General features: G+C 42.1%; 2 protein-coding genes across 2 annotated transcripts in view; one reads left to right on the top strand and one right to left on the bottom strand.

Moving 5' to 3' along the window:
• Positions 1-1,246: 1,246 nt before the first annotated feature.
• LOC132992953 (uncharacterized) overlaps positions 1,247-24,103 on the top strand; it is a 277,165-nt gene continuing 254,308 nt past the window's right edge. Inside the window, exon 1 of the mRNA XM_061062568.1 lies at positions 1,247-1,257. The gene's annotated coding sequence lies outside the window, so the exon portion shown is untranslated. The remainder of the gene's footprint in view (positions 1,258-24,103) is intronic.
• Positions 13,722-15,026, bottom strand: LOC132954918 (macrophage mannose receptor 1-like). Its single transcript, XM_061027437.1, has one exon. The coding sequence runs from the start codon at positions 14,883-14,885 to the stop codon at positions 14,157-14,159; it is 729 nt and encodes a 242-aa protein (XP_060883420.1). The 5' UTR covers positions 14,886-15,026; the 3' UTR covers positions 13,722-14,156.

Below are 24,103 nucleotides of genomic sequence, written 5' to 3'. Positions count from 1 at the left end.
TAGGACGACTTAATTGCTATTTTTACCGTAGCTCGTTTTTTTTTATTTACATATTTCTCGCTTATTTCCTGATTTTCTGCTACAAACTGCTTAATCGGCCCCACTGCCTACAAACAATTGCAAAAGTAAGCAGGTGTCTGCAATTCCAAGCATCACTCAGACTGCGGTTAGCTGCCGACATGGATCCAGCTGATATAACCCTACAGACTCTATGGAAGGCTGTTCAGGAAAGTAAAACGGAGCTGCTCCTGCAATTTGATAAGAAAACGAGTGTCATTCAGAGCAACCGATTAGAGGCTCCCTGACCACGCTCAGTGAACAGGTAGAGGAGCTGCAAGAACGTATAAGTGCCAACCAAGACAACATTGAAATGGCATCTGAATCAATTAACAACCTGGATAAAGATGTGGCGCTTGTAAAACAAAAACTCCAGCAGGCTGAAAACGACGAAAGGGACAAAGACATCATCTTGAAACTGGCACGAGAAAAGGGAGAGCTTCAGTACGGGGAGAAAAAGACCAGAATATACTTTTTCCAGGATTACAGCCCGGAGGTGATGAACCAACGGAAACTATTTGACGACGTGAAGCGGACCCTCCGCAGCAAGAAACTGAGCTACCACATGAAATTCCCTGCTACACTCCGAGTGGTGCACAACGGAGCCACCAGAGAATTCCAATCTGCAGAAACTGCACAGAAGTTCGAACAACCTTAATGGGCCGTAATCTTCTGAAAAAACCCACGGAGAGCAAGCATCTTTAAGATAAGTAATGAACGAATATAATGTGTGATTGATTGATATTTTTCCACAAGCAAATAACAATGAAAGTGCTTAGCCAGGAAAAGGACTCAACTGGGAGATGGATAATACTTAAATGTGATATAACTCAAGAAGCATACACACTTATTAATATCTATGGCCCAAATAATGACGATGCTCTATTTTTTAAAGACATTCTATTAGCTGCTGCACAGACTTATGGAAAATCTATTATGGCTGGGGATTATAATTTGACTCTTAACCCCTCACTGGATAAAACAAACAAGAACCCCCTCCCACTAAGCACTGCAGCTAAGGCTGTCAGGGAAGGTATGCATGATCTGGGCTTGGTGGATACTTGGAGAACACTTAATCCACTGGAGAGAGAATTTTCATTCTTCTCAGCAGCACACAACAGCTACTCTAGAATAGATCTGTTCCTAATATCCAAAACAATGCTTCACAATGTAATACTATGTAAATATAAGGCGGCAACCTTATCAGACCATTGTCCTTTAAAATTGAGAGTAAGACAAAACTTAGAGCGCCCCAGACCTCACCGATGGAGATTTAAACCATACCTCCTTAACGATCCTGAATTTGTTGTCTTTATAGAAAACAAAATTGATGAGTTTTTGGAGGTCAACACCAACTCTGCCTCCCCAAGCACCATATGGGAAGCTCTGAAAGCCTTGTTAAGAGGACAGATCACATCTTATGGCTCTCATAAACAAAGAATCAGCAGACAACACTTAAATATATTAGAGCAAGAAATCCATGAACTGGAAACAAAGCACGCAGAAGTCAATGGAGCTGAAATAGCCAATTTGCTAAAAAAAAAAAAAAAAAAAAGACTTGAATATTGCAATCTAACCACTAGACAAGCAGAAGCAAATATGGCAAGAACTAAATATCACTACTATGAAAAAGGAGATACAACTGGTAAACTTCTTAGCTGGCAAATCAGAAAAGAGGAAAGCTCAAAAATAATAGATTCAATACGAACTAAAGATGGCGACATTGTAAACAAGCCTGATGAGAGAAATCAATGTTTTGAAAGCTTCTGTCACAGTCTGTACAAATCTGAAAACCAAATAGGTAGAAACAAAAAGTGTGAGGATTTTTTGGGAAATATAGAAGTAACTAAGCTCTCAGAAGAAATAAAAAGTAGTCTTGATCATGAAATATTGCTGGAAGAACTTAGTAAGGCAATTCAAAGCTTGCAATCAGTAAAAGCCCCTGGCCCAGATGGCCTACCGACCGATTTTTATAAACAGTTCCAGAACAAACTGATTCAACCATTGATGGAGATGCTTAAAGAAAGCCTAGAAAGGGAAAGACTACCACCAAGCCTAGAAGTGGCAACCATCAATGTATTTCCCAAGATGTCTAAGGACAAACAACTATGTGACTCTTATCGACCTTTGTCAATGCTAAATGTGGATTTTAAAATATTCTCTAAACTGGTAGCACTACGGCTGGAGGGCGTGATGACACACCTTATCCACGAAGACAAGACAGGATTTATACAACAGCGACAGGGTGCAGACAATATCAGAAAGTTAATCCATATCATCGAAGTTGCTAAATGTTCAGAAGATCCTACATTCATTATCTCTATGGATGCACAGAAGGCATTTGACAGAATCGAGTGGGAATATCTTTTTCACACGCTGAAGCACATGAACTTTGGTGAGGTTTTCATAAAATATATTAAAATCATGTATCACTCTCCCAAAGCCCAGGTTCTGACAAATGGAGTTATGTCCAAGCCATTTCAGCTGGGAAGGGGGACAAGACAGGGCTGCCCTCTTTACCCTCTCTTATTCGCCTTGGCCATTGAACCCCTATCTGTGGCAATTCGCTCTAACAGGGAGGTATGTGGTATACAGACCGGAACATGCGAAAGCAAACTTTCCTTATATGCGGATGATTTATTAATTTATATTACACATCTAGAAAAGTTTGTACCTCAACTGCTCACAATATTAGAGAAGTAGAGTACAATATCAGGCTTCAAGCTTAACTACGAGAAGAGTGAAGTCATGCCCCTGAACCAAGGTGCTACCTGTAACTCGGGAACACTTGCATCTCACTTTAAACTGACACCAAACAACCTCAAATACTTGGGAATTCAAATACCCAACGACCTGAATCAAATATACCAAAAAAACTACTTGCCTATTCTTGAAAAGATTAAAATGGACTTAAATAAATGGAAGGATTTACCCATCTCATTAATCGGCAGAGTTAACATCGTCAAGATGACTGTCTTGCCGAAAGTTATTTATCTGTTCCAGTCAATCCCACTCAATTGTCCATCAAGTTTTTTTTTATCTCATTGAACAAATTAATTACTAGTTTTCTGTGGTCTCAAAAACGTGCCAGGATTAAGTTATCATCATTGCAAGCTCCATTAAACAAAGGAGGTTTGAACCTACCTAATTTCAGGTTATATTACCTGGCCAGCCAATCTTGCAACATCTGGTGCTGGCTTAACAATGAGAAAGCATCCACCCCTGGATGGACCAAATTGGAAAAGCATATAACGCATCCTACCCCATTATATTCAATACCGTTTATTGAAACCGTCAAAAACCTTAAAGCTGTTACTACAAACCGGGTCATAAATCACACATTTAAGTGCTGGAAAGAAACATTTAAACTTATAGGGTCTCAGAACACCTTGGTGAAGAGCACACCCCTGTGGAACAATCCACTTGTCCCTAAAGACAGCAGAGACAGAATCATTGAGGACTGGAAACTTAAGGGAATTGAAGAGATTGGAGATCTGTGCAATCAAAATGTTTTCGCAGATTTTAAGTACCTCAGGGGAAAATTTGACATACCACCTAATAAGTTTTATAAATACTTGCAAATAAGGAACTGGGTCAAAATTAAAAGCCCCAGCTTCCCCTATATTGCAGAAACATCGATAGAGAAAATGTTTAGGACTACCAGCACCCAGAAGGGCCTCATTTCTAAATTGTACGCAGTATTAAATAACGAACAGAAAGCTGATAGGATGATCCAACTCCAGAATAAATGGGGAAACGACATTCAGTATGAATACTCAATGCATGAATGGCAGTCCCTACTCCAAAAGACTCCAAAAACCCTAACTAATACAAAACACAGATTAATCCAATTTAACATCTTTCATAGGATATATTACACACCACATAGGCTCTATCAGTTCAGTCAGGAGACATCTCCCTGCTGCCCTAGGTGCAACAATCAAACAGGGGACCTAATACATATGTTTTGGAATTGTGAAAGACTGAATGATTACTGGAACTTTATATTTGACCAACTTTCCAAAATATTTTTGAAAGAGCTGACCCCAAACCCCCGCATGGCTATTCTGGGCGATGCTACAGTGCTGATAAAATTTGACAAGCATGAAAAGAAACTTATCCTACTGGCTATGACTGCAGCTAATGAAATGCATTTTATGCCACTGGAAATCTGAAACCCCTCCCTCAATCAAGCAGTGGTGGTCAGAATTGCTATCGTATTGTACACCTGAGAAAATCATGTATTATGTGAAAGGACAACAAATGCAATTCCAAAAAGTTTGGGGTCGTTTTATAGATTATATCCCCATAATGGGGGATCAAGTAGAAGCCTAATTTGATTAATTTATCAAAGTGTTACCATGATTATGTCTTTTGGTTTTATTTTATTTATTTTTTATTTTTTTTATTAATTGTTGTTGTTGTTGTTGTTGTTGTTGTTGTTGTTGTGTGTGAATCTTTTTGTTTATTTTTATCTTTTTTTTCTTTCTTTCATCATTAGCTCAGTATTTTTAGTATTATTACTATTATTATTATTCTTGTCTCTACATGAATTTGATGACATCTAGATGTTGCTCTGCACTGGGCTCGGGACAGGGGGGGAATGTGAATGTCAGTACGGTGCTGTTGTAAGACGGGTTAAAGATATATGTTACTGCTGCTGGTACTGTCTTGCCTGCATGGTGTCTATTGTTTGGGGTAAAATGAATTAAAATAAAATAATTGAAAAAAAACAACAACTTGTTTATCTACTTTAACAAATTCTGAATCTGAGTATTGTTATTCTGGTTGAATACGGTTAAACATTATACACAGTCATCCTCTATCGGTTTCATATTCTCCAAACTCACTGGCCCTTTTCGAAAAGCCACAGTTCAGGATGGAGTGCAGACTTTTCAGTAGACTGACCCCTCGTGGTCATTAAGTGGGCATTTTTTGGGTCCACTTCAGTAGACTGAACATTTCAGCATGGATGCTAACTTCCGGGTTTGGTGCAGTATGGTTTGGATGCATCCTATCAGGAAAGTAGTTGTATTTTAACACCCACAATGCTGTGCGAAATTAAATGTAAAACGTCACTTCACGTGCGCCTCCAAATCAAAACAAACGAGGATGGATGCAGCCGGTTCGGGTAACGCGGCTTTCAAATGTTAAGTTCTTAAATCGTTTACATGCAATGCAAAGTTTTCTTTCATTCACATCTGAGTTGGAGTGTCACAAACATGAGGAGGGCTAATGACACCACTTCCAAACTGAATGAATCAGACGAAGTAGGAACAAATATCGGCCTACTGAGAAGGGACCGTATACTGTCAGACTGTGGAGGCACTTTGCAATTCAGAAGCTACCATACTCCAAACTGCAGGATGCCAAAATCCTCTCCCCCATGGCTACAAGTGGTTTCTATCAGAGTTCAAGCCATCCGTAAAAACATGCACTTCCTTGTATTGGACACTAGGAGGCATTATCCATAAATGTTTGGATCTAAGGATGCCAGTCTCATACAAAAGTGGAAACCATGTGCGTGCAAGTTATGGTTTTAGAGCACACTGGTGTAGCAGTGCAGCACTTATTCAAATAATACATCTAAAAGTCAAGATAACTAATTTGCAATCATTTGAATACCAAATCAAGACACTGGTAATGTTATGATTGACAGCTCTGTTGACAAATGAGGCTCCTGCAATGTTCTTTAAACAGAGACGGGGAATTTATTAGAGATACAAACACAACCACAAAGTTTAGGTTTCCAAAATATTTAGTCATTAGTATTATTCTAAAAAGGATTCCAAAGTCATCACAGTAGTATTTCATATTAATATGCACAACCTCGTGAATGACTGAATGGAACTAACCTCTAAGAAAGGAATTATAAAAGCATCATAATGTTTCTTTATAACAGCAAAATGAGTTTAGATTAAGTTTCACAATAATCTTTAAGAGAAGAAAAAAAAACATCTTTCTCTGCTAGACATTTCTATTCGATGTAGAAATCATACAGTTAGAGCTGTATTACCCAATATGAAATGCTGAATCTCTCAGTAGCAGATGAAGTGGAGTTCTTCCCCACAGTCCCAGTTCTCCCAGTGTCCCTCTTTGGTTAGAGCCCCGCAGCGTTTCCTGAGAGGACACTGGTGCTCCTGATCTCCTTGGCGCCAGTTCTCGTACACCATTGGGTCACCGTTCACCCACAACCAGTGGTCTCCAAGAAAACGCAAGCCAATCCAAACCCTGTCAGTGATGCGCTCGTGCTGGATCTCGCTCAGAGTCAGGAGCTGCTCGGTGTCAGACTGCAGGGTGGTGAGGTCAGTGTGAGTCTCTCTGCAGTACTCCAGAGCCCCCTCCCAGGTCTTCTTCACCTCCACTGCGGTTAAACTGAAGCAGTAAAAAGGCAGCAAATCTGATGGGTTTCCATCGTTCCATTTTCCATGAGGTAAAAGATTTACAACATTCTCAATTCCCTTGAAGTCATCTGGTTGGTCAGGAGCCCAGTTAAAGTATGTGCTGTCTCCACCTCCTGACCACTTCCACACAGAGTGCTTGACGGCATCTCGGTGGAGACCGATCCATCCAACCCTGAATCTTTCACCTGCAGCAGTTTGGAGCATTTCTTGCTCTCTCTCGCTACTAACAAAGGACAGATCAGTGTGATGCTCTCTACAGTAAGCCTGAGCCTCAAACCATGTCATTTCTTTAGGAAAAGAATGGTGTTTTCCTGAACCGTCAACAGCTGCACAGATAAAGACAAAGAATATCGTACTCTTCATGGTTGCAGCAATGTAGCTAGAGCTGAAGGTGTTTTGCTGCGTCTTCTCTCTGATGGTGTCCTCTGGGGCTCTAGGTTATTAAGGAAATTAATTTGCATGTGCTACATGCAAAGCATCTTCTCGGTAGACTTCAGAAAACTAAATCGTGTTCAGTGACCCTTTTCACAGACACGTTATCTATTACTTAAAAAAAAGATCTGAGTAGTTTAAAAGCAATTTTTTGACAAATTTATATCACCACCCTTACAAGAAGAAGCTAAAAGACCTGTGTGTGCTGCGTGATGTTTGTGCTGGAGCAGATCAGGAAGGACGCTGTGCACAGTGATGCTGTGGACTCTTTGGGTTAGGCCCATAGACTGTATAAACATGGTCAGAGTCTGAGTGACGTCGCCCATTGGTTTATGAAGGGCTGTTTTGGAAGCCCGTCCATAGGGGTTGTCATATAGGAAATGCTGACTATCAAACTTTTCGGTCAACCTAACAACGTGCAAAGAGCTGGAGCTGAGGCGGCCTGAAAAACCCTAAAATGCAGCCGCTTGCATTTAGATCAGTCACGCCCCTAATGATGCATAACTCGTATCCTTTATAAAATCTAAACGGTTGAGTTATAAAAACAAATCCAACCCATCTACAGAGTGTGCTGATAAAGATTTTAACTACTCAGACCAAACTCGTTGTTTGAACCAGGCTGTTAACATGTTTATTCCTGCTCTCAAAACAGACATTTTAATACGGGGTGTGTATGGGACTTCTGGGTGTTTTGGAGCAGCCCTTCAGTGGACACTTGAGGAACTGCAGTTATTTTTGCAATACCACTACCGCTTCATTTGTCACTTGGTTCGGCCTGAGACAGGGGCTTGTCCAGAGGGTTCACCTTGATATCTGATTGGCCATCTCAAAATCCTTAACTCTGATTGGCTGTTTTCTCCTTGTCAGAGGCGGACCTGGTTTAAAATCAACAATTTCAGCACATGTAGTAGCTTACTTAGCATTTCGATGTGCCATATTTCCTTTTGTTTGTAATCTAAATTTTGACTTTGAACTTACATCTTCTTATTGTCTACAAGGTGTTCCACAAGGATCACTTCTAGGCCCTGTCTTATTTACAATCTATGTCATCAAGATTGTCTCATCTATAACGGACAGTAATATTCATCTTTATACTGATGATACTATTCTGCAGTGTTCTGCTGTAAAAGCGCTTTGAGTATTCAGAAGACTAGAAAAGGACTAAAGAAGTTCAAGTCCATTTACCATTTGCTGCAGAAAAGAGCAGCTGTAAAGTTATGATACGGGGAATGTATTAGAGACACAAACACATACACAAGGTTTAGGTTTCCAAAATATTTAGTCATTAGTATTATTCTAAAAAGGATTCCAGAGTCATCACAGTAGTATTTCATTTTAATATGCACAAACACAACACACAATAATAATTTTTAAATATACTAATTATTTAAATAACAGTCAGGATATGCGATAAGTAAAGTTCAGACAACTTAAAGGAATATTTCACCCGTTGAAACATGAATCTATTGACATTGGGTCATATATGTAGTAGAAATGTGAAATAAATTTTAGGTTGGTGCCTTCTTGGCCGAGAAAAGGCAGAAAGTGTCTTTATGGCTCATGTGGATGAAAGACACTAACTCCCAGAATGCACAGCTCCGCAGGCCACTCCCACTGAAGCTGGGGCTTTATTTACAGACATATACTACAACACATACGGCTGTTTCCTCAACTGATTCCGAGATTTCTTCCAGAAGAAATTGGAATCTTGAAAACTCCTGGCAGAAAACGGACTCTATGTCCTTGTCCATAGGCAAACAGTGAGAGCACCGACACCACAGATTTTTGCGTCATCGGAGGCTCCTTTTCAGACTTAAAAATACAAAGATATCCCGTCTCAGGTCAAAATGAGGGCGGGATGCACAACCATTCAAAAATACTACCAGGTTTCTAATGATACAAAGCTTAATGCAAATGGGGGAAGTATTCCTTTAAAGTTCGCTCATCATGAACATTTCAAAAAATCTAGTTATAAGAATATTTATTTAAAGGAGCAATATGTAACTCTGACACCTAGTGTTTAAAACAGGCACTGAAGTCCAAATTCAAAACATTGTAGAGAGCTGTCTCCCCCCACCTCCTCCTCTCTACAGTTGATGCTCACACAGGTCACCATGTGGTGGACTCTGAAGCTTCAGTGTTTATCCAGCTCTGCATGGGTCTGTAAACCTTTCTGTGTTCTAACCTCTCTCCATTTTTCAAAAGCATCTCCAATATTGATCCTAGTTTGAGCACGTTTCTGCTCGTGGAGCTTATTACAGGGGTGCAAACTTGTCACCTTTCGGTGAAATTCGCCGTTTTGGATCCCAAATAGGGCATCTGTGTGATTAATTGAGATCTGCATTAAAAATATTCTGGGGGGGGGGGTCTATGACGCGAGCTGTCATGCTTCTTGCGGCCGGCGAGCACGGTCCCTGCAAACGTTGAGACGTTTCATACTGACTGCAGTCAGAGCGCTCAGCGCTCAACACGGCCCACATAAAGTACTTCCAGGCCCTGCAGCCAATCATTGCAACACGGTCGGCGCGAACCTGTCCGCGTTGTTACAAAATCTTGGAGGTGCGCGGCTGGGCGCTCAGACACTCCGCGGACCCTCCTCTCGACGGCCGCAATTGCGTAATATGGCCGCGCCGACCGCAAGAAGCATGAAACCTGATTCAACGAGTCAATGTGCAGCACATGGCTAATTTACATGACGTTATTTTTCTGTGAAAACACTGTGGAAAGATTTGAAGTCTGGTTAGCCAGCCAGCCTTTCTGTTAAACATCCTGTCTGATCATATTAACCGTTTGGTAGCCATAGGTAAAGGTGTTGAGAGTAGGCTAATGCGTGCTAGCTTGAAGGTAACTTCATACAGCTTTCTGGTTCATTATTATCTCAGGCAACATTAAAGTGACAGCTGGTCAACACATGTAATAAGGACAGAGGGAATATAAACTTAATGAAAATCAGCAGGAGCTAAACATCAGGTTAATATATTGATAATGTAGTAGCTTACTTAGCATTTCGATGTGCCATATTTCCTTTTGTTTGTAATCTAAATTTGGACGTTCATCTTCTTTTTGTCCACAAGGTATTCCGCAAGGATCACTTCTAGGCCCTGTCTTATTTACAATCTATGTCAACAAGATTTTCTATATAAGGGACTGTAATATTCATCTTTAAACTCATGATACTATTCTGCATTGTCCTGCAGACTCTGTGCAGCTCACTGCAACTTGCTATTAAGTCTTCAGAATGCATTAATCAGCCTTGGATTATCCTTAATGCCAACAAAACCAAATTCATGATCTTCTCCAAAGCCAGAGATATTGATTATTATTATTATTATTGATTATTATTAAGTCAAAAGACAGTAAAAATTGTTGTTTCTTTGTCGGTGGTCTGACAGATGCGTGGATTGTGGCTGCTGTGGTGCGGTCATTGAGGGCCATGGCTATGGTAGCTGGTTTATCAAAAAAGTGCAATGCTTCATGCAGGTGGGTCAGATTAAGGTCAGTTCATGTTCTTAGTACTATTTCTCCACGTTGTTACTTTGATTAGAAGGAAAACGTTTCTTTCTAAAAGAACAAATAACTTCAATTAATTTGCCGTTTGATTTTTATCCCCCAGTTACAACCGCAACATTCCCGGTGTAACGCCAAAGTGAATGGCACGCTTGCTGCATACAAGATGATGATTTTTCAGTGATATTCATGGTCTTGGTCTTGTCTTGGTCTTGGTTTTGTCTTGGTCTTGGCTCGGTCTCGGAGCTCTCCGGTCTCTGTGATGTCTTGGTCTTAGTTAGTGTGGTCTTGACTACAACACTAAGGCACACACTGTACAACTGTTTAAATGTCTATAGGTGGAAAATCACATCACAGCCTACACGAGCGCACGGGCACACAACCCTGGTGTGAAATAGGCCTAAGCACCAGCCACAAGCCCTGTGTTTGCAGAATTTTTTCCGTAGCCTTCTTGCATCAAGGCCCGTAACTTCACTATTGATCCACTCCTCTGCTAAGGTGTGTACCTGGTCCCTTTTCTGAGACCGGCAAGCTTTTTGCTTTCCTACATACGAGGCATCCTAACTTTAAGTGTTGTTACGTAACACTTCAAGTTCATGAGTCATAAATGATTTCATATTCTCATAACTGAATGTATTAGATAAATAAATAATAATTCATGGATGTTAAGCTAAGAGGTTAAAAACACTGTTATAAAATTACGTTTCTTTGTGGAACTAAAGTTCCTTCTAAGGGACGGACATGTACGGTGAGCACACATTACCTCCCGCAAATTTGTGCAGACATGCATGAATTTCACATATTGAATACTGTATAACCACATGGTCACTTTCTGCTGGCACAACACTTAAACCAATACAATCTCTTTTTAAAAAGGCCATAAAATTCTTTGACAAAAAGCCACTTTCGTTTCACCATTGCACTGTTTTAGATAAACATAATTGACTAAATTTTCATAATTTTGTTCATTTTAAAAATGCATGTTTTATATATAAAATTTTGCACGGACTTGATTCTCCTCCTTGGAAGGACTTTATAAAGCTGAAGTCTGCCAGTGGGATCGGCACCAGGGCCACAGCCCGGGGAGACTGTGAGGTCCCATACAGACGCACTACATTCGGATAAACTGTTCTGTCATTCAAATTAACTACATATTGGAATATTCTCCCACTCACAATAAGAGACTCACAAACATATGCATCCTTCAAAACACACCTCAAACAGTGGATAAAAGAAAACCAAGTCTGTGACCACCTTTAACCTTTAACCTCTATTATTGTCTTGTGTCACTTGTGCCTTTGTATTTGTATTTGTAATTTGTCTTTCTCTGTTACCTGCCTAGGGACAACAGATGGAAACTAGCACTTCTGCTATAATCTGGCATTTTTACAGCTGTAATTGTTACAGCTGTTCATTAATATGCACTGTCTCTAACAAATAAATAAATAAATAAATAAGACTGTTACCACCGATGTCTGAAGTTCAAGCAGACGGTGAAAGACACTTCATAAGAACTTTAAAGGAGTCAAGAACCTCTTTTCATGACAAGTGGTGCAACAAGGTATTTGTTTTATCTGAAATGTACTTTAATTCATGTTTATGCAGATAATTATTCTGTAATCGTATAAGTTGTACCACAAGACATTTTATAGTCTCTTTATACAGCGCTTGTTCCCGCTATTTTTTCGGTGTCATTCGGATTCATGTTTTTAGAAGTGAATCCAAGGTTAGAAAGTAATGAATTTTGCTCTCTCTTTGACATATTTCCCGGACTTGACGATCACCAAGTCTGTACCTTTTAATCGAGAGTAACGTAAGCGAGGATGCCAAAGAAGGTTGTCCGGCTGGGTAACATTAGGTCATAGTTTGCTAACCTTTCGCTGTTGAGGCTTTCAGGGGGTTTTAAGTGTCAACCAAGGGGTCTCACTTACCCCAAGACCACATGTATTTTGCATACTGGTTTTAGACCACACTGGAGTCGCAGTGCAGCACTTATTCAAATGATACATCGAAATGTCGAGATGATGACTAATTTGCATTCATTTGATTACCAAATCAAGACACTGGTAAGAATGGCTTTACCTCATTAATGGTTTTGAAATACAAAATAATTTTAAAAACGTCTCTAAAAGTTTGATTAACTTTAGAAATTCAGCGATTAGTCACGATTAAGAAAATTAATCGTTTGACAGCCTCAGTATGAAACCATAGTCTGTATAAAGAATGGACAGTACAAGAGCTCTGGAGAAGTGGAGACAGAAATATAGAGCGCCCCCTGCTGACTGGTCCATGTTAACATGATGGAAACTTTACATACTTGTCAAATAAAATGTTCTCAAACTGTCCTGATAGCTAGTTCTTATCTTGTTGATTTGTGTTACTGCTTTTTGAGAAGTGAAGTTTTAAGAAATGATTTGCTGCAGAAAAGAGCGGATGTAATGTTATGATTGACAGCTCTGTTGACAAAAGACTCTCCTGCGACGTTCTTTAATCAGAGACGGGGAATTTATTAGAGATACAAACACAACCACAAAGTTTAGGTTTCCAAAATATTTAGTCATTAGTATTATTCTAAAAAGGATTCCAAAGTCATCACAGTAGTATTTCATATTAATATGCACAAACACAAAACACAATAATAATTTTCAAATACACAAATTATTTAAATAACAGTCAGGATATGAGATAAGTAAAGTTCAGACAACTTAAAGTCTGCTCATCATGAACATTTCTAAAAGTCTAGTTAAAAAATGTATTTATTTAAAGGAGCAATATGTAACTCTGACCCCTAGTGTTTAAAATGGGTACTGCAGTCCAAATTAAAAACATTGTAGAGAGCTGTCTCCCCCCGCCCTCCTCTCTAGAGACGATGCTCACTCAGGTCACCATGTGGTGGACTCTGTAGCTTCAGTGTTTATCCAGCTCTGCATGGGTCTGTAAACCTTTCTGTGTTCTAACCTCTCTCCATTTTTCAAAAAGCATCTCCAATATTGATCCTAGTTTGAGCACGTTTCTGCTCGTGGAGCTTATTAGAAACATGCAGAGGCTTTTTAGGTCGGGTACAATCACTTCTATCTGAACCACTTCTCTTGCTGCAACACCTGTTGGTTTGACCTGATAACTGCTCTCATATCTGGCAAACCGAGGGGCGTCCAAAACGGCCGTGTGGGGGGGGGGGGGGGGGGGGGGGGGGTCGCCTTAGAACCGCCTACCTTCTCTGCTCCAAACAAATCCAGAGCATTCAGGAGCAGAATCTAAAGTTAGGAGGAGGACATACTGGCTGCTGCATTGTTGTCAGAGAAGCCAGCACTTCAACATGTTTCATTAATGTCTGATCATATAGTAAGCTCACTTTATCATTTCATTCAGTAGATATCTTACAGACTGCTCCTTTAAACATTTAATTAAACTTCAAACATACAAGTCTCAAAACCGGGATTACAAAGGCTCCCCTGTTAAATAACATCTTAAAAGAGTGAGTATAGCACACAATGACAAAACAAGTGAAGGTATGGTGCTTAAGAAATGACAGACGCAGACATTCAACCTCGTGAATGACTGAATGGAACTAACCTCTAAGAAAGGAATTATAAAAGCATCATAATGTTTCTTTATAACAGCAAAATGAGTTTAGATTAAGTTTCACAATAATCTTTAAGAGAAGAAAAAAAAACATCTTTCTCTGCTAGACATTTCTATTCGATGTAGAAATCATACAGTTAGAGCTGTATTACCCAATATGAAATGCTGAATCTCTCAGTAGCAGATGAAGTGGAGTTCTTCCCCACAGTCCCAGTTCTCCCAGTGTCCCTCTTTGGTTAGAGCCCCGCAGCGTTTCCTGAGAGGACACTGGTGCTCCTGATCTCCTTTGCGCCAGTTCTCGTACACCATTGGGTCACCGTTCACCCACAACCAGTGGTCTCCAAGAAAACGCAAGCCAATCCAAACCCTGTCAGTGATGCGCTTGTGCTGGATCTCGCTCAGAGTCAGGAGCTGCTCGGTGTCAGACTGCAGGGTGGTGAGGTCAGTGTGAGTCTCTCTGCAGTACTCCAGAGCCCCCTCCCAGGTCTTCTTCACCTCCACTGCGGTTAAACTGAAGCAGTAAAAAGGCAGCAAAATTGATGGTCTCCTATCGTTCCATTTTCCATCAGATTTAAGAATTACAACATTCTCAATTCCCTTGAAGTCATCTGGTTGGTCAGGAGCCCAGTTAAAGTATGTGCTGTCTCCACCTCCTGACCACTTCCAGACAGAGCGCTTGACGGCATCTTGGTGGAGACCGATCCATCCAACCCTGAATCTTCCACCTGCAGCAGTTTGGAGCATTTCTTGCTCTCTCTCGCTACTAACAAAGGACAGATCAGTGTGATGCTCTCTACAGTAAGCCTGAGCCTCAAACCATGTCATTTTATGAGGAAAAGAATGGTGTTTTCCTGAACCGTCAACAGCTGCACAGATGAAGACAAAGAATATCGTACTCTTCATGGTTGCAGCAATGTAGCTAGAGCTGAAGGTGTTTTGCTGCGTCTTCTCTCTGATGGTGTCCTCTGGGCTCTAGGTTATTAAGGATATGAATTTGCATGTTCCACATGCAAAGCATCTTTATGGTACACTTCAGAAAAAGAAATCAACCTGCAGGAGCAATTCCGAAGAATGGCTAAGTAAAAAAAAGGGTTGTGTGGCCTCAATAGTGGATCACCTTAAAATAAATGGTGTCCTCTTTATCTCATTGAAGTTTGTTCAGTGACCTTTTAGAAAACAACAATTTGAGCACATGTAGTAGCTTACTTAGTATTTCGATGTGCCATATTTCCTTTTGTTTGTAATCTAAATTTGGTCGTTCATCTTCTTTTTGTCCACAAGATGTTCCACAAGGTGTTCCGCAAGGATCACTTATAGGCCCTGTCTTATTTACAATCTATGTCAACAAGATTTTCTATATAAGGAACTGTAATATTCATCTTTAAACTCATGATACTATTTTGCATTGTCCTGCAGACTCTGTGCAGCTCACTGCAACTTGCTATTAAGTCTTCAGAATGCATTAATCAGCCTTGGATTATCCTTAATGCCAACAAAACCAAATTCATGATCTTCTCCAAAGCCAGAGATATTGATTATCTCTAGTGAATCACCGACAATATTAGCTCTATTTATAGGGTCACTGTGTATAAATAATCTTGGTATTTGGCTACAGATCATTTACATTTAAGCACCATGTCAGAAATCTCTCCCCCAAACTTCGGCAGAAACTATGGCGATATAATCCATAAACATGAATCTGCTTCCACTTTCAAATCGTAAAATAGATGTAATGTGTTTGGATTAGATCTTTCTCTGGATTTGGATCATGACGACCCTTGCTGATGCAGCAGGAGTGTTTTAGTTTGAATATTATGATTTTGAGGGCACCGTAAATGTTCAGATGGTAAGTCAAAAGACAGTAAAAATTGTTGTTTCTTTGTCGGTGGTCTGACAGATGCGTGGATTGTGGCTGCTGTGGTGCGGTCATTGAGGGCCATGGCTATGGTAGCTGGTTTATCTAAAAAGTGCAATGCTTCATGCAGGTGGGTCAGATTAAGGTCGGTTCATGTTCTTAGTACTATTTCTCCACGTTGTTACTTTGATAAGAAGGAAAACGTTTCTTTCTAAAAGAACAAATAACTTCAATTAATTTGCCGTTTGATTTTTATCCCCCAGTTACAACCGCAACATTCCCGGTGTAACGACAAAGTGAATGGCACGCTTGCTGCATACAAGATGATGATTTTTCAGTGATATTTATGTTCTTGGTTTTGTCTTGGTGTCGATCCCTAAATGTCTTGGTCTTGACTCGGTCTCTGAGCACTCCGGTCTCTGTGATGTCTTGGTCTTAGTTAGTGTGGTCTTGACTACAACACTAAGGCACACACTGTACAACTGTTTAAATGTCTATAGGTGGAAAATCATATCACAGTGAGTGTTTTATTAGTGGATGACTGTTGCCTTTTGCCTGCTCCCATTAGGATTAGTTTTCTTGTGAGGATTGATTACCTGTGTAACTACCTACCTGGACTGTTTATCAAACTCGGCCTGTTTACTGAACTCTGGTGCTTGTGTTAGCTGTACATGTTTGGGTCCTTTTATTCTGCTTTCACTCGCTGTGTTTCTATTTTATTACTTAATGTTTTACAGTTCTGAGTAGACTTCCTTCTCTCGATGTTTAGAGAGGGCAGCGCCCATCATTAACCACCGCCACTGGGGAAGCGTGCAACGTGCAAAGGAAGGAAATAAACCAAATACAGTAAGCCACATTCAAATGGTCGCCGGTGATCCTGCTTTGCTTCTTGTGACATTGATTCATGAAAATAAAGGCCCAGAGGTCAAATTGGATGAAAGCACGTTGTGTAAATGAGCCTGACTCATGAGCACATTATCTCCTCTGCTCAACTCTCAGAACGCCATAACCAGGGTGCATAAAACCCGGTGGCAATTTGGTAGGCCACCCTACCTAGCACTCAAACATTATGCTAAAGTCTTACACGGACTCAATAGTACACAATATTCAAGATTTCATGGATGCAAGCCAAATAAATCAATAACAGTCTATACACGATTTGACTTACATAATTAACAATACCGCCACTCTCACAGCTACACAACAAACAACCAAGCCCCGCAACAGAATCTGCTCAGCACACTTTAACCTACACGAGTGCACGGGCACAAAACCCTGGTGTGAAATAGGCCTTTTCAGTGATATTTATGGTCTTGGCTCGGTCTCAGAGCACTCCGGTCTCTGTGATGTCTTGGTCTTAGTTAGTGTGGTCTTGACTACAACACTAAGGCACACACTGTACAACTGTTTAAATGTCTATAGGTGGAAAATCACATCACACTGTAAAAGTGAATCATTTAGGACACACAACCAAAGCTCACAGAGCTTGTAAATCTTAAGGGTCCACCAACAATAGTGCCATAAATATAAAGACCACTCCTTCAGGCATCGCAGTCTCAGTCTATAAATATGACAAGTGAATCACTCAGGCACTTAAGAGGTCCAATCTCTGTTCCTGGATTTACAGGCCAGCGAGAGCATTGGACAAGAAATTGATGTTCTCACTCTCCAGGAAATAATTACAAATAATGGCTCAGGTTGAGGAGTCAGAAGAACAGCAGGGGGATAAAAAATGATGGCATGCTGCACTCTGACTAACAATGATCAATAATGGAGGAAATGAAAGATGAATGATCGCGATCTGACAGATGTGGGCAGAACATCTTAAGGGAAGGACATCATGACATCAAGGATATTAAAATACATGAGAGGTGCATGAAGAGTTGTTGTCAGAGAATTACGGTGTGTCTAACGATGAAATCGATGGTGGGAATGAAAAACAAGACAAATGGAAGGATTAGTGATTTACGTAATCTCGATTTACAGATTCTGCATATAAATGTAAAATCTGTAGAATTTCAGCAAGCTTAAAGGCAGGGTTGGTAGTTTTTCGAAAAACTAGCATGACTTTGAAAGTAGCATTCCCTCACTGCTCCGTTTGCACCAACCCCTAAACCAGTAAGTACGTATTCACACTGAAATGAACGAGTGCTATTTGGAACCCGTTTTTTAATGAATGCTGACAGAATACCAGAGGCATGGTACACATTATCTGACAAGGTCTGTTTTATTTTATTTCTGGTCATTTTTGCTCATTGTTGTTTCTTTTTTTTTTTTTTTTTTTACATACCTGTGTGTCTGTCTTACCGATCCTGCTCCTCATGTTTCCCCACCTTGTGCTGCCCATGTTTGTACTCACCTGAGTCTTGTTAACCCCTGATTGTCTGTGTATATAAACCTTGTGTTTCCTACCTTATGTTTCCAGTTTGTTGTTTGTTCCCTAGTGTTGCCTCTTTTTCCCCAGTGAGTGTTTTATTAGTGGATGACTGTTGCCTTTTGCCTGCTCCCATTAGGATTAGTTTTCTTGTGAGGATTGATTACCTGTGTAACTACCTACCTGGACTGCTTATCAAACTCGGCCTGTTTACTGAACTCTGGTGCTTGTGTTAGCTGTACATGTTTGGGTCCTTTTATTCTGCTTTCACTCGCTGTGTTTTTATTTTATTACTTAATGTTTTACAGTTCTGAGTAGACTTCCTTCTCTCGATGTTTAGAGAGGGCAGCGCCCATTATTAACCACCGCCACTGGGGAAGCGTGCAACGTGCAAAGGAAAGAAATAAACCAAATACAGTAAGCCGTATTCAAATGGTTCGCCGGTGATCCTGCTTTGCTTCTTGTGACATTGATTCATGAAAATAAAGGCCCAGAGGTCAGATGGGATGAAAGCACGTTGTGTAAATGAGCCTGACTCATGAGCACATTATCTCCTCTGCTCAACTCTCAGAATGCTGCAACAATGATTTATGATGCTAATTGGGTTTATTAGATGAGATACTAATTGTATTGAACAGATTTCTGTCTTCCATGCAGGAGTGGCGCTCTGCTTGGAGTGAAAAGGTCAGAAAAAAATGACAGTAAAATGAACTGACTGTGAGCTGAATAATCACTCTCTCTGTTTTCTGTTTTACTCTCTCGCTCTCAAAGGAAAGAAAGTGTGAGGCAGGTGAGTGTGTGTGTGTACATTTTTTTTTAAAGTGTTTGGGGGGAGGTGGGGTCAATATGCTCTCTGGCCCCCCCAGGTCAATTGCATTATTCAGAATAGAGATAAGAGGCTCCACACTCTGTACCTTTCTGATACTGCTTAACCTCCACATGGTAATACGCACACACACACACACACACACACACACACACACACACACACACACACACACACACACACAAAAACATAACAACAGCGGCACTACACTCGCTCCTACACACACACTCAAATACATAAGCACCCTCTGCAGTTCATCTGATAGTCGACTGAACAACCTTGGAATTCAAAACATTGCGTGAAGGGCGTGAAGCTGCAGGGATTCACACTCTGGACGCTTCGCTCTTCGAGCTTAAAGCGAATCCTGCAAACAGTAACAACAAACCGAGGAATATTGTAAACAACGCTCACTGAGCTCATTTCAGGAAAAGAATCAAAGTGAGATGTAAATGATGGCTAAGAAATCAAGGAAAATGAGGGTCAGTTGTATAGAACTGGTGTGGAAGTAGCAGCGCCGCACGAGTGGTCGCATGTTACAGCAGCTCCTGCCCGTAACAGGGTTTTTCTGAATTTTTTATTATTCTAGCTCTTTTTTGTAGATTACTTCCATAATCCACTACCACAAGATGGACACAACTCTTGTTGTGTTTGCGCTGGTATTTCTGCTGTTTTTCACTCTACTGTTTACATCTGGGACCGCGGAGGTCTCGTGTAGCAGTGGCTCTATTGTTTACACCCGCGATCAGCTGTTAGCCCTCCGTAGCACTGCGAAGCTAACCGGCGAAAGACCCGATGTTCCCCGCGAGCTGAGGAGACGGAGACGGGGGTTGCCGTGCCGGGGTAAAGTGCCGCAACAAGAGGAGACGTTTCAAACCCGTCCTTCCCTCGGTCATCACCGGGAATGTAAGATCTCTTCCCAATAAGATGGAGGAGCTAGCGGTGCTAACCCGGCATCAGAGGGAATATCGGGAATGTAGCCTAATGCTATTCACGGAGACCTGGCTAACGGAGCTAACACCGGACTCAAATGCTAAGCTGGATGGTTTTCAGCTGATGCGGGCTGACAGGACAAAGGAGAGCGGTAAGAGGAAGGGAGGAGGGCTGGCGATGTTTGTGAACGATAGATGGTGTAATCCGGGGCACATCACTATCAAGGAACAACTCTGCAGTAAGGACATAGAAGTGCTAGCTGTTAGCATGAGACCTTACTATCTGCCGCGGGAATTCTCGCATGTTATCGCGATAGCTGCGTATGTTCCCCCCTCTGCTAATGCAAGCTCGGCGTGTGATGTCCTGCACTCATTAACAAACAGGCTGCAGACACAGCACTCACAGGCCCTCTTCCTTATTACTGGGGACTTTAATCATGCCTCTCCTTCCTCTACCCTGCCCACCTTCACACAATATGTCACCTGCCACACCAGAGACAATAAAATACTGGACCTTTTCTATGCCAACACCAAGGAGGCATACACCTCGTCTCCTCTCCCTCCCCTTGGAAGATCAGATCACAACCTGGTGTACCTCCTGCCTGTGTACAAAGCTCTGGTACACAGACAACCAGCTGTCACCCGCACTGTTAAAAGATGGTCCGATGAGACGGAAGAGGCTCTTAAGGACTGTTTTGAGACAACTGCGTGGGAAGTGTTCTGTGATGACCATGGGGAGAACATTGACAGTCTCACACACTGTATTACAGACTATATTAATTTCTGTGTGGATCACACCGTACCCACCAGGACTGTACGTTGTTTTGCCAACAGCAAACCGTGGATTACTCCTGAAATAAAGGACCTCCTCAAGGACAAAAAGAGGGCTTTTAGGTCAGGAGACAAGGAGGAGATGAAGACTGTGCAGAGAGAGCTGAGGAGGAAGATCAGGGAGGGGAAACGCATCTACAGGAGGAAGATGGAGGAACAGCTGCAGCAGAAGAATGTCAGCGGAGTCTGAAAGGGCCTGAAAACCATTTCAGGTCACAAGGACTCCAACACTGAACTGGTTAGGGATCAGGAGTGGGTGAATGACCTTCAACAGATTTGAACAGCCATCCACCCCTCCCACTACCCATTCCACTCTGCTGCAACGACCACCGTCTGCCCCCGCTGCTGACTGCACAACCCCCACCTCACCCCCCTGCACATCACTCTCTGCTCCCCCCATCGTCAGCCCCATCCCCACCCCCACCCCCACACCTTCCAGCACACAGCCCCCCTGCTCCAGCCTGTCACTCACAACAGCCCAGGTGAACAGAGAACTGAGGAGGCTGAAGGTCAGAAAGGCAGTTGGTCCGGACGGCATCAGCTCCAGGCTCCTCAAATCCTGTGCAGACCAGCTCTGTGGGGTTATGGAGCACATGTTCAACTTGAGCCTGAAACTGGGGAGAGTACCAGAGCTCTGGAAGACATCCTGCGTGGTACCGGTGCCAAAGATCTCCCACCCCAAGGACTTCAACCACGACAGGCCAGTGGCACTGACGTCACACCTGATGAAGACCTTGGAGAGGTTGGTCCTTCACCATCTGCGCCCCCTGGTGAGCTCATCAATGGACCCACTGCAGTTCGCCTATCAGCCAGGCATCGGGGTGGATGATGCTGTCATCTACCTCACGCAGACATCTCTCTCACACCTGGAGAGGGCTGGGAGCACTGTGAGGATCATGTTCTATGATTTCTCCAGTGCTTTCAACACCATACAGCCCATGCTTCTGAGGGACAAGCTGGAACACACAGGAGTCGACCTGCACCTCACATCCTGGCTCCTGGACTATCTGACCAACCGGCCACAGTTTGTGAGGATACAGGACTGTGTGTCTCACCGGGTCATCTGCAGCACAGGGGCCCCACAGGGGACCGTCTTGGCTCCCTTCCTTTTCACCCTGTACACTGCAGACTTCTCCCATAAGACACCTAACTGTCACCTGCAGAAGTTCTCTGATGACTCTGCCATTGTCGGCCTCATCACTGATGGGGACGAGGGGGAGTACTGAGAACTCAACCTGGACTTTGTGGACTGGTGCCAACGGAACTGCCTCCAGATCAACGCGGGTAAAACCAAAGAGCTGGTGGTGGACTTCCGCAGGCGCAGACCCACTTCTCCCACACCGGTGAACATCCAGGGAAAGGACATTGAGATAGTGGACTCTTATAAGTACCTGGGTGTTCACCTGAACAATAAGCTGGACTGGACTGATAACACACAAGCTCTCTACAAGAAAGGCCAGAGCAGACTTCATCTGCTGAGGAGACTCAGGTCCTTCGGTGTGCAGGGAGCACTCCTGAGGACTTTTTATGACTCTGTGGTGGCATCAGCCATCCTGTACGGAGTGGTCTGCTGGAGCAGCAGCACTACGGCTGCAGACAGGAACAGACTGAACAAACTGGTGAAGAAGGCCAGCTCTGTCCTGGGCTGCCCCCTGGACCCTGTTGAGGTGGTGGGAGACAGAAGGATGATCAGGGATGATGCAAAGCTATCATCCCTGATGGAGAACATTTCCCACCCCCTGCATGGAACTGTAACAGCTCTGGGCAGCTCCTTCAGCAGCAGGCTTCGCCACCCGCGGTGTCAGAAGGAGAGATACCGCAGGTCCTTCCTTCCTGCTGCAGTCAGACTGTTTAACCAAGCCTGCTCCCAGTAGATCACAAAACATACACACAACTGGACAATTCACTCTGACATTGTGCAATAATAATGTTATATTAATGTTATGTTATGTTTATCAAACCACTGTGCAATAACATGTTACACTTTATGTGCACTGTGTACACGGAATATTACAGACTACACTTTTGTCAATAGCTGATCTATTTTTTATTTTTTTAATCTATTTTTTTAGTATCTATTTTTTTTTGTACATTCTTAATTTTTCTTTTTTTTAATTTAAATTGTACTGTGTTCACTTTTTGTCTGCAATCTTTGCTCTTTGCTGTTGTAACAATGTAAATTTCCCCATTGTGGGATAAATAAAGGATTATCTTATCTTAAAAATGAGCTTTGCAGAGCACAACACATCTCTACTTAGTAAGGACTGTTCTATTTATAATTTAATAATACTGATGTTTTTATGCAATATCTCCATACTCTTCAGAGATGAAGTTATTTAACAATGTCCTCAGTTATTTGGGCGGCAGTAGCTCAGTCTGTGGGAACTTGGGTCGGGAACCGGACGGTCGCTGGTTCAAGTCTCGGTGCTGACTAAATCTTGAAATTAGTCTGGTATAGCTGGAGAGGGGACAGTTCACTTCCTGGGCACTGCGGAGGTGCCCTCGAGCAATGCACTGAAACTCCCCCCAATGGGCTCAGGAGCGCTCGCTGTGATCTCGTGTCCACAGAGCGCCACTGTCGCCTGATTACCGACATTTTGGCAGCGAGCCTCGGTTCTCTCACAAGAAGTGAGTATTGTTAAGGGAAATTTTTGGTAAACTTCATGTTGTGTTTTGAATGATTTCCTGGACAGTTATTTACCATGACGATAGTACGACTTACGACCTATACCGACCTCATAGGTTGGGCGACCGCTTCCTTTAGAGTCTTTGGCATGGCTGGACTTTTCTCCTCACATGTCTACAATGGGTGTAACACCCGAGTCCCACTGTCTGTGATGTTTTCAGATTTTTCAGAGTCCTATCTTCAGTTTGTTTACATCGCCCAGGACGGCCGGCTGACTCCTCCCCTCACATATAAAAGTTGTTTAATTGAGGGACTAGAGAAAAGAAGAATAACATACTGTACTCACTGATTAACTGTGTTTCTAGATCACGCTCATTTCAGGTAAATTTACATGCAGTGTGAAGATACGAGCATAATAAAGATCGCTAGCATTAGCATGCTAACACAACAATGCAGCGCGAGTTGTTTTGGTTTCATGCTGGTGCTCAAGGGCGACATCTGCTGGATTGCATATAAAGCCTTTAAGTGTATGAACATTGTGATTGGTGGTGGAATTGGTTGCAGTACAAGGGGCACCACCTAAAATTTTGCCTAGGGCACCAAGCAGGTTTAAGGCTGGCTCTGCCATAGCGGTCCACGATCGTATCGTGACACTTTTGATCTTGAGATATATATATGAA

This window comes from Labrus mixtus, chromosome 2 (assembly GCF_963584025.1).
Source record: "Labrus mixtus chromosome 2, fLabMix1.1, whole genome shotgun sequence".
NCBI classification, from domain to species: domain Eukaryota; kingdom Metazoa; phylum Chordata; class Actinopteri; order Labriformes; family Labridae; genus Labrus; species Labrus mixtus.
The sequence above is the reverse complement of the archived record's forward strand: the minus strand, read 5'-3'. Positions and strand labels throughout refer to the sequence as shown.